The sequence below is a fragment of the Abrus precatorius genome, unplaced genomic scaffold, assembly GCF_003935025.1.
Source record: "Abrus precatorius isolate BTA unplaced genomic scaffold, Abrus_2018 Scaffold6, whole genome shotgun sequence".
Taxonomy (NCBI): Eukaryota; Viridiplantae; Streptophyta; class Magnoliopsida; order Fabales; family Fabaceae; genus Abrus; species Abrus precatorius.
The window spans coordinates 24189200-24206283 of NW_020874406.1; the positions used below are offsets into that span (position 1 = coordinate 24189200).

Here is a 17084-nt window from a genome sequence, read left to right on the forward strand (position 1 = left end):
AAAATTGTTTTTGTTTAAAATGTGTAACTCTTATTATAATTTATTTAATTTAATTTAATTTTTAAAATTGTTTATATGTAAAAAATTACCAAAATATAATATTTTAGAAAAAATTACAAATATTTCAAAATTTACCAAAAAATATTAATAGTGTTTTTTGATATTTTTAAAAAATAATTTTTTTATTGATTTATTTTTTTTAAATCACCATGAACGAATTTAGATTTTTTAATTTTAAAATATTTTTAAAAAATTAGTAGTTTATAATTTTATATTATTCCCTTTCTGAATTTTTAAATATTACATTTTTATAATTTTTCTAAGAGTATCATATTTTAATATATGCCATTTTTAAATACCACATATAAAAAAATAATTCACCTTTCAAACCTCAATCAAACAAATAATTTTTCTAACTTTAATTAAATAAATCAATCATTCAATGAAATATAAAAAGTAATAATAGTATCAATTTAAAAATTAAATAAATAAATAAAATATAATTATAAAACTTATTTGATTAATATCTTAAAAAAATAAAATTTTAAAAATTAATCGAAAATAAAGAAAAAATAAAAACAAAACACTGAGAACATATTTAATTTATTTTTAAAAATAATTTTCTATTTTTAAAAATAAATATTAATGTATATTACAATTTATTTTTAAAAATAAAAACCTACTTTTAAAAAGGAATTCAAACGTACATGAATTTTCCTTTTATCCGTATTACTCACCTCATTAACCATACATTAAGTGGTAATACCCTTATGACCTTTGGGATATGAGGAGGGGACACTTGTTCTCCATAAATGGCTAAACTTTCTTTTCCACACTCCCATTGTCTCTCTCTTACTCTGATTGGTGGCTTTCTCTCAAAGCTGGAAACCTCTCACAACTAGTCACAAGCCAAACAAGCACCAAAACCAACGCCTTCCCCCAATAAGGAAAGTAAAATCCACAAGTACAATCCAGCGACCAATTCCTCACTCACCTAAACTCTCACATCTCACCGTATAACACACACACACAAATTTCTCCCAGGACTCCACAATTTTCTTCTCCATCTTCTCGAAAGCTAAATTTAGTTAAATGCCTGCCTATTAAAATTTCTGCTACCCTCACACTAAACAAACACCCTTTGCTTTTGCTTTTCATAAAACACGCCATATATAGTCAACGACTCAGCCTTCGCTTGCTTTTGACTCGTCCTTTTTTTAGGTGGGTTTCTTTAATTATATGTTGGTTCGTTCCGTGGTTCGTATGCAACGCACCCAGTAATCAAAGAGGCTAAAGCTGTTTACTTTCTTTTTCTGTTTTCTTGTTTAACCAAATGGGGTTAGATTAAGGTGAAGGAAATTAATGGCGAGGGAGAAGATTCAGATTAGGAAGATCGACAACGCCACGGCCAGGCAAGTAACCTTTTCCAAGCGACGCAGAGGGCTCTTCAAAAAAGCTGAGGAGCTTTCGGTTCTGTGCGATGCTGATATAGCCCTCATAATCTTCTCTTCTACTGGCAAGCTCTTCGAGTACTCAAGTTCAAGGTCTTTCTTTTCTTTATTATTTACATCTTCTCCCTCGCTTTCTTTCTCACTCTTTTTTATGACTGAAAAGGGTTGATGGGGTTTCAGTGTTAGATCGTGTGTTTTTTGGAATTTTTTTTGTTTTGTTTTGGGTTGATAATTTAGATTAGGCTTTATATATTATGGTTTGGTTAACAAGAATTAAATCAGCTAAGTTACATATGTAAAGACATTGTAGCATACTAAGCGTGATGGTATGTATGTTTAAGTTGGTTCTGCCATGGATGGTAAATATAGATAGTGAGTTTTCATTTAATCTGTTTAGTTAATGGAAAAAAAAAAGAGAGAAAAAAAAAACGAAGACGGCACTGTTTTGGAAGCTGTGTTATGTCAGTGCTGACTTCTGAGATTGTTCATAGTTGTAATGCGGTTATATAATTCTTCTTAAACATTTTTGTGGGTTTGCTTCAAGCATGGTTATCAGCTTATCGTGTTTGCTTTCTATTTCTGTTTACTGTCTAGAAATCCTCCTTTGCTTCCTTGTTATAGTAGTTTTGTTGCTTGATTTGATCCTTCGGACCTTTCGTGAGTTATTTGAGTTTAGATGAAGAAAGAAAACGATGACCATGCCTGAAAATGCATTGAATTAGATAAAAATTTGGTCTATGTATGTATGGAAAATGTGCAGTTATTACGCTAGCTTTATAGCTTTTTAAACAAAAGTTGGGTTGTGTACAAGTGTTCCTTATGTTGGGAAAAGAGACATTTCTTTGTATTCTCTGTCTGGGAACACTCAAAAAAGAAAAAACAAAATAAAAATATTGACATACATCTTTAATGTGATTTGGCTTATGTTTATAAAATTTTAACATAATTTTATTATTTTATAATTTTTATCAGATAAAATTGCAAACCCTATCTTCATCCATAATTGCTCAAATTTTCACCACACTCAAAGGATTAAATATTATTTCTAAGCAAGGTTATAATAAATCTTCATATTTTTTAGTATTTTTTTATCATTTCCTTTTCCAAGTTTTAGGATGTGAATTGAATTAATTAATCTTCTTTAGTCCAACATATTTTCCTTCCAACTCAAATTTAACATATATTTATTTTGCGATCAACTCTTATTTTAATCTTCTTCAATTCTACTATAATTCTCTCTTACTTTAGGACTCAATCTATTAGATAGACTTTTCTTCAATTAATGATGATAATGCACTCTCAATTGTTCATATTTTGCATCTTCTTGTATAAGTTAGAAGTTTGTTTTAAGTTGAGTCATCAATACTTTGATAAGAGTTATTGGAGAAAGAGGGTTTTATGCATTCTTTATATCTAAAATAACTCACATAAAAAGAGAAAAAAGGACAACAACACAAATATTTAACAAGTTTGATACTATTTGTCTATATCTGTAATTTTTTAATATGATTTTATTATTTTGAGATCTTTGGCCCAATCAAATTACAAATTTTCTAGGTATAATTGTTGAAAAGATGAAATTGCAAACTCTTTCATGACATATAACTACTTAAATTTTCTTTATATCTTGAGAACTACAGGCTACTTTAATAAGAAATTTTATAATAAATTTTTATACTTATCCTATTTTTTTTTTTTATCAAATTTTGAATTTAAACATGCCACTTGAATGAATAAAATCATTTTAACTCAACTCAATGTTGAATTTGTTATTCTAAAGCATATTAATCTACAGATTTTGTTCTACTGCGTTTTGTGATACGTTAATTTGTTCCACTCATAATAGATGCTTTGTACTATGATTTTAGATTTTTTTTTAATAAGTTTTTATAAAAGTAAAATATTAAGTATTAAAATAAAATAAATTTCTCTAATAAGTTAAAATAAATTAATAAATTATTTTGGTTACTGTCTTTAAAACTTTACGAGTATAAATTATTTTTAATTTTAAAAAAATACTATTTATTTTATATTAATATTTTCCTAAAAATTTATCAAAATAATAACCGAAGTGAGTCTTTATTTAGTGGTGTAAAGAATGTAATTAGTAAATTTAAAATTAGTTATCCTATATATAACACAATAATTTGTCTGAAAAAGGTACATAATCAAACCTGACAATTTTGAGAGAACTGACTAAAACAGTCACTTTAAGAAGGATTTCTTGTTTGGACCAAACCAGCCTATCTCAGATCATTTAACTGGTCTAAATCTATCGTATCACTCTGCATAATTCCAATGCACAAAGTAATGTGAATCGTTCAGTTTTCATTTGTTTTTATGCAAAAATTTCGGAATTATATAGATATAGGTTATGTTCATTTAAAATTTTAAAACTAATTTTAAACATTAAATGTTATATACAATTTAGTGAAAATAAATATATTTATTATATTAAAGATTAAAATTATAATAAATATTTTATTTTTAATAAAATCTCATTATTAAGATGCTTAAATTCTAAAACTTAACATTTTCTTATTGAAGGCACGTAGACAGAATAAATTCGTTATGATTCTTTGTGAAGATTTGTTTTTTGGAAAGATAAAAGCTGTTATGTATGGAGCTATATATGTTATACTAGTATATTTCTACTCCCCCTCTCGGTTTTCTATCGCTACATTTGTGGTCATAAGGAAGAAGCTATATTATATGAAGGAAACTTGATGGATATTACTATTAATCCTGGTTTCACGGGGATGGCTATTCACTGTTCAGTAAGCAACATTTCATATCACCACTTCGACACAATTTATTTCATTCTTGATTTAGAGGCCTAGATGGAATATAAGTAGCTTTAAGGTTGGGTGGGGTGGCAACATTGAAAAGAGAACTCTTTTTTCTTCGGAAGTTCTTTGAGCATCTTATTATTGGTCAATAAAAGCAATCTTTTTCTTTCCTAGTTTCCTTGCACCCCACAGTTTCACGAATCACAACTCAAACATGTGTGTGTATATATATATATATATGTTGAAGTGAAAAGACACATCGTGATGTGTAGACCCTCCTACACATTTGATGATCAGATATTTTTGAATTTTCTTTTCGCCTGTTTAGTTTTCTCTAAATATAATCTTCGTTGGAACCCTGTGTTTTACATCTTCAATTTGTGTAATATTAGAAGTAACATAGAGTGTTTTTTATCATCTAAGACAACATGTAATAATATCGTTAATCCTTAATTAATAGAATTCAAGAGGTACCGTAGCTCAGTACAAATATGGCCTATCCACAAGTTATGTTTTTCCCAACTGTTTAAAACATTGTAAAGGACAGCTATTCCAATCTGAAAATGATATCCACATTCCATCAATCTTGTCTGTAATTTTTATTTTTCTTGGGGGCATTCTTCTTGACGTGACTTTGATTTTATCATATGAAGCATGAAGGAAATTCTTGAAAGGCATCATTTGCACTCGAAGAACCTAGCAAAGCTGGAGCAACCGTCTCTCGAGTTGCAGGTTGGTATTTAATTACTTCTGAACTTTGTAAGAAAAAATGATTGGAAAATTTTGGTTGGTGTAATCCCGTTTAAGTGGGAGTTTATAAATGTGTGTGATTCTTGCGTCTTTTTCTTAATCTTCTATCTTTTGACAATCATCTACTTTGACTGATCTTTTGACAATTATAACATGTGATATCAAAGTGTATCGGTAGATCTATTACTGGATAGGCATGCAATGCCGGTAGTTTAAAATGACATAAACTCTGAATTATTAACCCCATTGTTGCATTTTGTCGAATGTATTCGTATTAAATGTTTAGTAGTTATTTGGGTACTTGATATAATTATTTTTTAAACATAATTGAATACCGCTTAAGTATGACTTTAATAAAACTGTGTGAGATACGGTTTGTTATACTTCAAATATTAGCTAAAATTTTTGCTATTTATTGATTTATTTACTTTTATTTAATTGACCTCTGTGTAACTGACCTCAGATCATAAGATAAGGCTTAGCTGATGTTTTTAATCAAATTCATTCATTCTTTTTATGAGATGTATGATATGACCTTGGTTAAATTTTTTATTATGGATATTATCTGAACAGTTTATAAATATTTTATATTTTTATTTCTGTTATGTAAAATTTTTTTAGCACACTTGTATCTTTGATTTATAAGTTTTCCGCTCCCGTCTGTATCTGAAATGGGATTCCTGCAACGTAGCTCACCTTAAGTTAAAATTAAATAATCTATGATAATTTATTTATTGATTGATTTTTATATTAAATGGGGTCAAAGCTTAAAATAAATTAAACAAACATTCTCAGAAGAAATTCTATAAGCATTCGCTTGGAGGATGGGGAAAAAGGGAGGAGGACCACCAGAAATGACAGGTTCCATGAGAAAGAAAGAAAATGTCCCATGTTTGCGAAACATGCTTGATCTGGATAATCAATTATTGAATGAAGAGAAAGCAAGTAAAACTTCAGGTCCCGCTGATTGGTACTCTTCTTCATTAAATTTTGGAGTATTAATTAAAAATAGTTAAATAATTTCTTCATTAAAAATATAATAATAATAATAAATACAATAACGTTTTTATTGAAACTTTTAAACCAATTTTATGTATGACGCGGGTTAGTATTTTTCAAAATTTAATGTAACTCAAGGCTTTTTCGGTTAATTAATGTGATAAAAACGAGTAAAAATTTTCTAATATGAAGGCGAATTATTTTTAGGGCTCCACGGAAGACTGGGATTTGATGTAAATGAAATGAATAATAAGCTAAAATAAAATTTGACCTAGAGTTAAAGTGCAGACTCAGGGTAACTTAAGCTATGAGCTTTGCTCGCAAAAATGATGTTAGTATGTGTTTAGTTTAATTTGTAATACAGTACTCCTTTTGCAACCAATTTTGAGTGGAATAAAGAGTGAAATTTTAATGACAATCAATCATTAATTTCTTAAATGTTGATTGCAGCTAGTTGAAAACAGCAACTGTTCCAGATTGAGCAAGGAAGTTGCTGAGAAAAGCCATCAACTAAGGTGCAAATTTCTCAATTTCGTAACGGATTAGTTTGTGGTGTTTGTTGAAATGTAAAGGCTTGACAATGATAAAAAATGCAGGCAGCTGAGAGGAGAGGATCTTCAAGGTTTGAACATAGAAGAATTGCAACAACTGGAGAGGTCTCTCGAAACTGGGTTGGGCCGTGTAATAGAAAAGAAGGTCTTCAATTGTCGTGTTTTCTCTAGTGCCCTCATGTACAATAACTTGCTTCGTGACTTTATTTAATTAAGACATAAAATCTTTGTGCTTTTCAGGGAGAGAAGATCATGAATGAGATCACTGATCTTCAAAGAAAGGTTAGAAACTTGAGTTTCCATTGTCATTTTTGAGAATCCATACGTTAATGATGAGACATATCAGTATAGTTCTTATGTTGGTTTGCATATATGCCTGTATGCCACGGAACACTCATCTCGTAATTGAAGACACAATTGTTTGTGTTTCTAATATCACAAATCAAAATGCCTTGATTGAGGCTTTGATTTGTTTGATGTCTTCACCTTCATCTTTGATTTTTAATTTTTGTGTGAAGCAACTTCATTTGTGAAAATATGAAATGAATTAGAAATTAGACTAGAATTTTGTAATCTCAATATAATATATAAAGCTGTTCAAACAGGAAATACGGGGCTTCTTTGCATTCCCGCTTCTTGACTGTTGAGTCCCACGTTCTACTCAAATGTTGTAAATAATGTATATAGATATTGTTATTGGTGCTTACTAATTAACAGGATTCATGAAATCATTAGATTGTCAATCAGTGATCTTGTTAAATTAAGTTCTAATTTCTTTCTAATCAACTAACAATATCCCACTGATCCTGCAGGGAATGCTATTGATGGAAGAGAACGAGCGACTAAAGCGTCATGTATGATACCCTTTTTCTTTTTCCCCTCCCTTTATATAGTTTCTGCAACTGGAAATAAAAATTAAGCTGTGTATGTGTGTGTGCTGTGTGTATCACTCAAGGTAACGGGCACTATTAATGGGCAAAGGCTTGGTGGTGCGGATTCAGAGAACTTGGTTATGGATGAAGGTCAATCTTCAGAGTCTGTCACTAACGTGTGCAACTCCACTGGACCTCCCCAGGACTATGAAAGCTCAGACACATCGCTCAAATTGGGGTTAGTCTTCATTCATTTTATCACAAACTAAACTCGTCCAATTTATTCTACTTTCTGCTATATATCATGTCACCAATGCTAATAATTCTTGTGAATGAAGAGAATTTTAAAACGAAACGATTACTTTTTCTAATAATAATTTTAACCAAACTTGCACAAAGTGTATTTGAATCATTTTATATCAGAAAACATGGGAAGTTCTTCTATTATTATTTTTTAACTAAAATTTATAATGCAATACTACATAGCTTATATATATATATATATATAATATAATATCTTAACTTTGCTTAAGTTAACGCTTTCGTGTACTTTCAGGCTTCCATACAACGGATGAAGGGGAAGTGTGTACGGAGTTAAAACTTACTAGAAAAGATCAACAAAAATTATGGTCTAAATTTCGTTAATGGTAATGACTAATATGTCCCCGTGGAGTGGTGGTAGTATATATTAGTACTGACTCGTGGCTATTGTAGGGTAATATCACTTAGCAATTGATTTAAAAAAGTAACTCCAAGTGCCAAGTAATGTTTTTTAATTGCATTTTAACCGTGTAATCCTTGCTTCTTCCACTCTTTTCCCGTTGTATACTTTGATTAGAATTGTTGAAATGATTATGGATCTGTTTGGTTAACAATGTAAACTGAGCTTGTCCATATAAAAAGTAAAATCACTTTCTAACATTTTTCAAGCAAAAATTCATGGAGAAAAAGTAGTTTTAATGTGTTAAAAGTAGGCAAACATGTATCCAAACATGGGTGCGCATGGCACAGTATTGAATTGTGTTATACTGTGTCTTCTAGTCACCTTGTCCTGCATATATAGTTTTTTTCGACATCTCGAACTGTGCTTTGTGAATTTTGACTTTGGTATGATTTCAATGTTTAGGAGAGCAGGTTTTGTTTTTATTTGTTAGATTAAATATTTAATATTATTTAAAGTAGAATAATAAAAAAAATATTTTTTTCCTAAAAAATATAATTTTTAGAGTGAGAATTTTATAAAAATGGAAATAGAAAATTTAAAATATTTAGAGCATGTTTAATTTTTATTTTAAAAATAGTTCTCTGTTCTATTTTTAAAAATAAAATATAATGCAAAATTATATTAAATTTGATTTTTAAAAATAGAATTTTTTTTAAATATAAATTAAGCATGCTTTTAATTTTTTATTTTTAAACAAATTTAAAAAGATAAAAAATTAAAAAATCTTTTACACCTTTTCATCCAAACTTAAAACAAATCCGTAATATTATCACAATATCCAAACGTCACTGACCTTCCGGTCACTAGCAAGCCTCCTTGACTTTCATGATTGAGAACAATACTCGTAAAACATTTTTAAAAACCCTTCAATTTATTCATTATAATTTATTTTAAAAAAGATTGTTTCTTAGATCATTTAAATATTTTTTTAAAATAATTAATGAAATTAGAGCTCGTATGATTTTTTAAAGTTAAAAAAATACTGTTAATCTATTATTGATTAAGTTTTTTACAATAACTAAAATTTTTCACTTAACATGTCTCTTAAAATTGAATGCATGGGCCTAAACTCATGTAACCCATTTAATGAATGAAAGGGGCTGAAAGCGCAGACTTATTTCTATGGGTTTGGACTTTGGACCGATATTATTTTACAATAACTAAAATATGTACACTTCATAGTGTATATATATTGTCCTTCCTTTGATAATTTAGTAATAAACCAGAGGTACGTAAAATAGGTCATTTTTATAATTGTCACCATTAATTTTATATCAACATTGAATGGGTTAGAAGTTTATTTAGAAAAAATGTAAATATTTTTTAATTTTTAAAATATTAAAAAAATTATAATTTTCTGTCTAGAAAAGTTATAAAATGATTTCCCAAAATTATAATGAATGATTGTGCAAGGCTTGTAATGTATCTAAAGTGTCAGTTGTTGCTGCAATTGTTAATCTGTGGGAAGCCAGATTCGAGCCTTGTAATGAGGTTTGAGCCATTCAATCCTTAATACCATTACCAACGGGAATACGCAATAGCCATGTCCTTAGTTCTCATGTTTAATTTCTTGAAACCTCTTATAAGATTAATCATTTGATTTTTTTCATGTTTTGCAAATTTAGATTAAATAGGGTTGATTGCATCTTCCAGCATAATCGGGATAATTAACGTTGTTATGTAGTATTTTCAAGTATAACTTGAATTATTACCTAAAAACCTTGGGGAGATCTGCAACTCTCATTAAGGGTCATTATTACAAGTATCGATTAGACATCTAGTGGGTTGAAATGGTTCTTAAAGTTGAAGTTAAGTTGCTATATTGCCAGAAGTTGGATTCGCTGAAAGTCAATTTAAAGGTACATGACCTTTAATAAAATTTCTTATAGAGCATTTTAACAATATGGAATATAATTTTTAATAATTGTTCAAAATTTACTTTTCTTATCTTTTGTAATACAAATCAGTTATTTAATTTGTATAATGGAGTTTATAAAGTAATTTTTTAGTTGATAATATAATTATATTATTCAATCTTCCCTGAAATATATTTGAATGCAAATAAGACATTTTAACATTAATTTTAAGAAAATTATGAGTTACAGTAACATAAATAATTAATAAACTTCTACAAATTATTGATATATTTGAGAAAGATTCTCTTTCTTTTTTTTTGTAAATTTTTATGTTTTAGTTAGTATTTTGATTATTGATTTATAAGATCTTTTAAATTCCATTATTTAAAAAAACTATGAAATTTATTTATATTTTTTTTGGAATGTGTGTGTATAAAGAAAGTTTAATTTGGATGCCTATTATTTTAAAATTTTTATACAATTTCTTTTCTTGTAAAGTTGGGAGAAATAGGAAAGAGTTAATTGTTTTGGAAAAAAAATTTCTCATTTTAAATCCAAATTAGGTAAATTGGTTATAATATTAATGCTTTCCTTAACAAGAAAGAGAAATATATAAAATGTGAGTAAAAATGTAATATTTTTAAAATTATTTATATTTATAGGAAAAAATAAAAGCAAAATGAAAGAAAGATTAATTATATTCAAAAAAATATATCCTTATATAAAAAAACTCAATTATTTAAATAAAAACAATCTCTTTACTTGCCTTTCTTTTTTTCATAAATTTGAATTACGTTAATGGTATTATAAAAAACTTGCGGTCAGTCATCTCTCGTTTGTGGCCCTTTCATGTTTTCTTTACTATTTAGGTTACAGAAAATAGCTCCAAAATTGTGTTTGAATACCACACTTTCTCCTTTTCTCTTTCTGATCGACCAATAGAGTTAATTCGATACCAATTTTACCTCCAAAGCTAACAACACTATGGCTAAACTCGTGCACTTTCAAAGGGCTACAGAATAAAGAAACATCATTGACAATAATTTTGCGTTTTAATGTCTTTTTAAACGGTGACAACGGGCTTGAAAGGTTTTGTAACGTTGCAAAAGATGCAAAATCAATATTTCTTTTATTTTTTTTACCTTTTATGTTTATATCTTTTTAAATTTATTATATATATTTATTTATTTATAAGCTCTAGATCTTAAAAAAACTTACACTCGATTATATATATATAGCAAAAAAAATACTAAATAATACACTGTAGGAATACAAAACTCTTATCTAAACCAAACTTCTTTTGCACTCTTTTCTGTTCAAGCTTAGTCGTGAAAGATTTTGTAATTAACCTAAAGAGTTTCAAATAATTGTGGTTTGATTTTAAAATGGTCTTAAATTATTGATTTGTTTCTTCTCCAGAATTATGATGATTTCTTCGTATATATGATATATTTAATCTTTTTATTTTTATAAAGAATGTGATAAACTATGACTGATGAATCTGGATTTGTCTCATGAAAATATAAAGAATACGTTTTGCTTCAATATGTGTTAATAAATGTGTATGTTTGTGCAGTATGACGTTCTTCGTCTCAGTATTTAAGTACAATAAATTAATTTGATTTTAAGTATGCATACTATTTATGCTGCGAATCATAGTGTCATTCTAATTCAAGTGATTTAGACAGCCACAACAAAGCATATCCTTAAACCCTTAAAATGTTAGTCTAATAAAAAACTATCATCTGTGACATGTCTCCCACAAAATTAAGACAAGCCCATGTGATAAACAATTTTGATTATCTCATGAAAATGATTTTTCTGATGAGATTGTATAATCTTTTTGTTCCCCAAATCTAACCGAAATTAGTTCTTTAAGATATTAAAATGGATTCAACATTTGAGATACATTATTTAGGAAAATAATTAACGACATCTACACTAATCCAAAATTAAGTAACACCGAGTCCTTAAACTTCATCCATTCTTAGTAAGCACCATGTTTGATATAACCCAAAAAATAAAAAATAAAAAAAATCATCCATTAAGCTACTATAATTCAGTTTCAACTTTAATTAAGATTTGAACATAATAGTAGTAAGAATTATGATGTCGCTATTGTAGGGCCCTTTTTCCTCTTCTTTAGTTCCTCAGTTGGTGATAACGATTAATTAGAGATAGAACTCTTCTAAAATAAAAAAAAAAAAAAAAATATATATATATATATATATATATATATATAAAATAAAAATAATGTTTTATTTATTATTATTTTTAAGTTAGTTATATTTATAAATTATATTATTTGAAATTAATAATAGATAAATTCTTACTTCTTACTTTAAATATCTTCACACTCAAGATAAATTTAACAGTTAAATATATATTTTATATATAACGAATTCCAATACTTATTTGTGAGGTTTCCCTGTACATATAAATTTTGTTATCCCACCGATCTGTTGTTTTTTTATGTAAAAATTATATTGTAAAATTTAACACCTTGATTGATCCAATTTTTAAAATGTTTGGAATCAAGATGTTTTAAGAGATTTGATTTGAAAAAAAATTGCATATGAATATAAATCCCTCTCTAAATTTGACCGGAATTCATTGCTCAGAAAATCAAATTTTAAACAACAATACTACAAGATTTAAAATGAAATCAAAATTAATTTTTTCAATGACCTTTTATTTTTTATTGTCTAGATGAAAATATTCTTTAAATGAAATATTTATATTTGAGCTAATTAAAATTGCCGTGAGCAATAAAAGTTAATTTTTAAAAATATTAATTATAATTATATATAGTGAAACTAAAACTTAAAATTACCGGTTAAACTGAAATGACTTGTGAGTTTATGAAAGAAAATTGACTCTCAAGTATAATTAAATTAATTCAAGTTAAATAACTTGTTTATTTTTAATTATTCCAAAGGATAACACGGAATTGGATTTAATTTGCTACCACTGTATTGAAAATTTAAGCAGCAACGGTCAAATAAACTCTTGTCTGTATAAAAGATAATTGGTATGGTGTTGAAAAAATCAAATCAAAGAAATAAAAAAGAATAATAAATTGTATTTCAAAAATTCTGGCATATTAAAATCTGACTCATTTTGAGCCGATTAAAAATGCATCATGTTAGATTATTTAATATTTATATTTTAAACTAAATCGATCACACGATAATGTAAAACAAAAAATTAACGAATTTTTTCTTTAAACTTATTTCAGTTCAATAAATATAACCGGGGCATGTTTAAATTTGTGTTAAAAACTCTTAAATTCAAGTTTCGAGATGCAACCGTATTTTGAAATTCATGTTAATATATTTGATAATTCTAAAACATAGTTAATTTTTTAGATTGACACGATGAATTATAACATTGTATTGAGTAAAAATAAATAAATTTTGCTACTAACTTTTAAAAAACTTTAAAACATAAATAATACCACTTTAATTTTAAAGTTTTGTAAACTTTGATAGTTAAGGCTAAGTTTAATTGAGTAAATAAAAGTTATATAAATTTTACTATTTTTTATTTTTAAATTAATTTTTTATGACCCACTTTTGTTATTGACTAAAATTTGTTAAAATTTATAAAATTATATAATAATATGTCTGATATACTCTTATTAGTAGGATATTTATTATTAGTTAAAATTTATTGCTAGGGTTTTCCCTCTAATAATTCAAATAAAAAAAAATCCTCTTATTGCTAGAGTTTTCATAAAATGTCAAAAATTCTGAATTTTTTCTTTTTTTTTTTTTGTATAAAATAGCATTGGTTCAAGAATTTAATTATTTGTAATATTTTATTTTCCTTTTAAAAAATTAATTCTGAATTTTTTCTATTTTATTAAGATAAATTTTTGTTTTTTCCTTAAAACTCTTTGTTTCCATTATCCTTTTGTAATATTAAAATTCAGATTTTTTTTAAAATAAAAGAAAATTAAATCAAAATTTTGGTGTTGACATTAGGCTATTTATTATTAGTTAAAATTTATAAAAAATATATAAAACATATTATTTCTCACTCTTAAGTTATTTTTTTTTAATTTAATTTTAGTTAAATAACGCGTTGCATTGATGGTCCATTAAAAAGTACAGCCAATGGAGACCAGCTTGCTACAAATAGACCCATCAACCTCTCGAATGAATGCTGATTACGATGAGTGATTACTTTGAGGACTTAGGACCCATCTCTCTCAGCTAAGGTTATAGTTTTGTGTAGAATAATGTCATCTAAATCTTCCACAAACAAAAAGAAAACACACAAAGGACACGACATTCCAATATTTTATATATTTATATATCAATATCCACACGATTACTACATCTACGATAATCCTTCTGCATGCACATTTGAGTTTCATACCCATTTCGTATATTTTAATCAAATTACATTCAAGGATTCAAACTCATAATTAGTTTCTATTAGCTCATATTTTCATTGGGTCGTTATTAATAATGTGGATTTTAAGATTAATATAAATTAAAATTTTATATTATAAATTAAAAAATTAATTATGCTCTTATTTAAGAATAAATATTGAAATAATTTTAAAAGTAAATTACTTATTAGCATTGTTCAACTTTTAAAATGATAATAATTCTCATGTTTTGTATAAAAGACTATAATATTATAATTTATTAATATATGAAGTTTGTTTATTTTTAACTCCTTTGTTTTGTTTTTGAATTGATGATATCAAAACATTTATCATTTAGATTTTTTATGTTTTTATTTATTTTTATCTATAGTACATGCATTTTCATTTAATTTTTTTATATATCTATTGATATTACATGTATTTTTTATTTGAGACAATTCAATACAGGCACTAAATTTTTGGGCATGACAGTTTTCCTGTTATATATAAATACAGTTGCTCTCTCAATATCAAGTAAAACCCTTATAAGATGTTTTTGGGTCAATCCTATTTAAAATCATTCGCCTAATATATATCATACTATATGATTTATAAAGGGTACCAGTAATCAATTAGTTACAATTATTCTTTCAAAAAAAGTTACAATTCTTTTAAAGTTAAAACTTTTCAAATAATCTAAATGCTTTTGGTTAATTTTTTTATTTCTTCCCATAAAATACGATGGACAGATTTCGTTGACCATGTTTAAAATCATTTTTGACACAGAACAGAGGCTGATTTAAATTATTCAGATCAATAACTCAATATTTAATTTATTTGCTCATTAGAGGCACGTTACTTTTGATCACTGTCATGTAGTATTTATCCTTATTTGTTGATAAGTAAACTTGTATTTTCTTCTTTTTTTTATTTCCTAAATTGACGTTTTATAAATGACACCATTTAGGTGCTATTTTTTAAATATTGATATTATTAAAATATAAATTTTATTTTAATTATTGAATTACACTTATACATTTTTTACAAAATCTTAATAATTATTTAATAATATTTTAATTTATAAATTTTACTTATAATAAGAAAATTATATATAATATTTTTTTATTAAAAATTATATTATTTATAATTTTTAATAAAAAAATATTTTTTTATAATTTTATAATGTTACATGGATAAAAAAAAAAGTAAAAAATTAATATTTACTCCTTCAAACTTGTTAATTGGACAAATGTGTCTACGATGATTACCTAGACAAGGAGTGTTACGTGTTTACTTTGTAACACGTCACTTTCTAAAATATTTTAATTATTAGCTAAAATTTATTAAATTAATTTTAAACATACAAAAATAATTAAATTAAAAAATAAAAATTATTATATTAAATGTAAAATGTACATAATTTTATATTTTTAAATAAATCTTAACTAATAACTAAGAGTATATTATAGATTCTTAAATATTCAATTAATTCAACAATTTTTCATAAAATAAAATTTAAAAATACAGATGCAATAAAAAAAACTGTTTAAACAATTACTTATGCTAAAAATAATATATTACTGTACAATCATGAATTATTATATCAGTAATAAATATTAATTTATGTAATAAAAGATATTAAAAAAATATCCACTATATATATTTTTTTGATGCTGAGATGTTTCACCACTCCAATCAATCAGAAACAATGGCATCATCACATAATCTGCTATAAATGCTACATTTTCCTACATGGATATGGAGTGAGTGGGACAGATCACCTACATAGTTTCCCAATAAAATTTTATTCACTCCTCTTAGTGCTACTATAAATATAAAAAATAGCTCACATCTTGTCATAACTTCCTAATGATAATTTTTATGAAGAAAGTAACATTGATAACTGCTTATAATGCATGAAAGAGACCTAAATTGTGGACGACACATTGTTGCGATATTAAAAGTCTCAATCTCTCTCTCACAATAAAAAAGTCTCAACCATTATTATTTATTAATTGAAAAGGAAATTATAATGTGTTAAATGATATATTCCACCGTAATATGTTAACCAAGTTATGCATATAAAAGAAAAACTGAAATGTAACTTTTTTTTTTAACTTCAAATTTTACGTATAAAAACGAATTTGATATTGTGGCATTCTAAAATGTGATTGATTAATTTTTAATTTCTCTTTTTTTTTTATTCACTTGCACGCACTTTATGTAGAATTTTAAATTTGTCAGAATTCGTAACAAAATAATTCATAAAAAATAGTAATACAGTATACATTTTTAAGGAATCGCAAATAAATTTAACAGTGTAAAAAAAAAGGGTGAGCTTATGTAGTTTTATTATATACATTTTTTGTAGCAAATTCCACTAAACCATGCATTTGTCGGCATCTGAGGCGTTTAGTATTAACAATTAAGAATAAAGAAAAATGTTCCTCCTTTTCATGGATTCTTAAAGATAACGAATAATTTGACATTCACAAAAATACGAAGGACAAGTTCTCAAGGAGGACACGTCGTGCTAAAGTAATGCAGGAAAATTCTTAATGGGAGGCTGTGATGATCTTGACAGCACTTAAGGGTTTTCTACTTTCTGAAGTGTTTTTTTAGTAAGGCATGATAGTGTTTGTCGAATGTTTATCGTGATTAATGCGTAATTTTATTTGTATAATACATTTTATTTTAAAATCTCTTATTTGTGT

At 26.3% G+C, this 17084-nt stretch overlaps 1 protein-coding gene across 1 annotated transcript; it reads left to right on the top strand.

Moving 5' to 3' along the window:
* Positions 1-841: 841 nt before the first annotated feature.
* On the top strand, positions 842-8339 carry LOC113868876 (MADS-box protein SVP). The gene is made up of 9 exons (XM_027504841.1): positions 842-1221; positions 1344-1544; positions 4894-4972; positions 6440-6504; positions 6586-6685; positions 6781-6822; positions 7353-7394; positions 7496-7650; positions 7969-8339. The coding sequence occupies exons 2-9, from the start codon at positions 1363-1365 to the stop codon at positions 7985-7987; spliced, it is 684 nt and encodes a 227-aa protein (XP_027360642.1). The 5' UTR covers positions 842-1221; positions 1344-1362; the 3' UTR covers positions 7988-8339.
* Positions 8340-17084: the final 8745 nt, after the last annotated feature.

What these genes read in the sequence shown, in the direction of transcription:
- LOC113868876 (XM_027504841.1), top strand. Translation starts at nt 1,363, where the DNA reads ATGGCGAGGGAGAAGATTCAGATTAGGAAGATCGACAACGCCACGGCC. An exon ending in TTCGAGTACTCAAGTTCAAG is followed by an intron (nt 1,545 to 4,893) that starts GTCTTTCTTTTC and finishes TATCATATGAAG; the next exon opens with CATGAAGGAAATTCTTGAAA. An exon ending in AACCGTCTCTCGAGTTGCAG is followed by an intron (nt 4,973 to 6,439) that starts GTTGGTATTTAA and finishes TGTTGATTGCAG; the next exon opens with CTAGTTGAAAACAGCAACTG.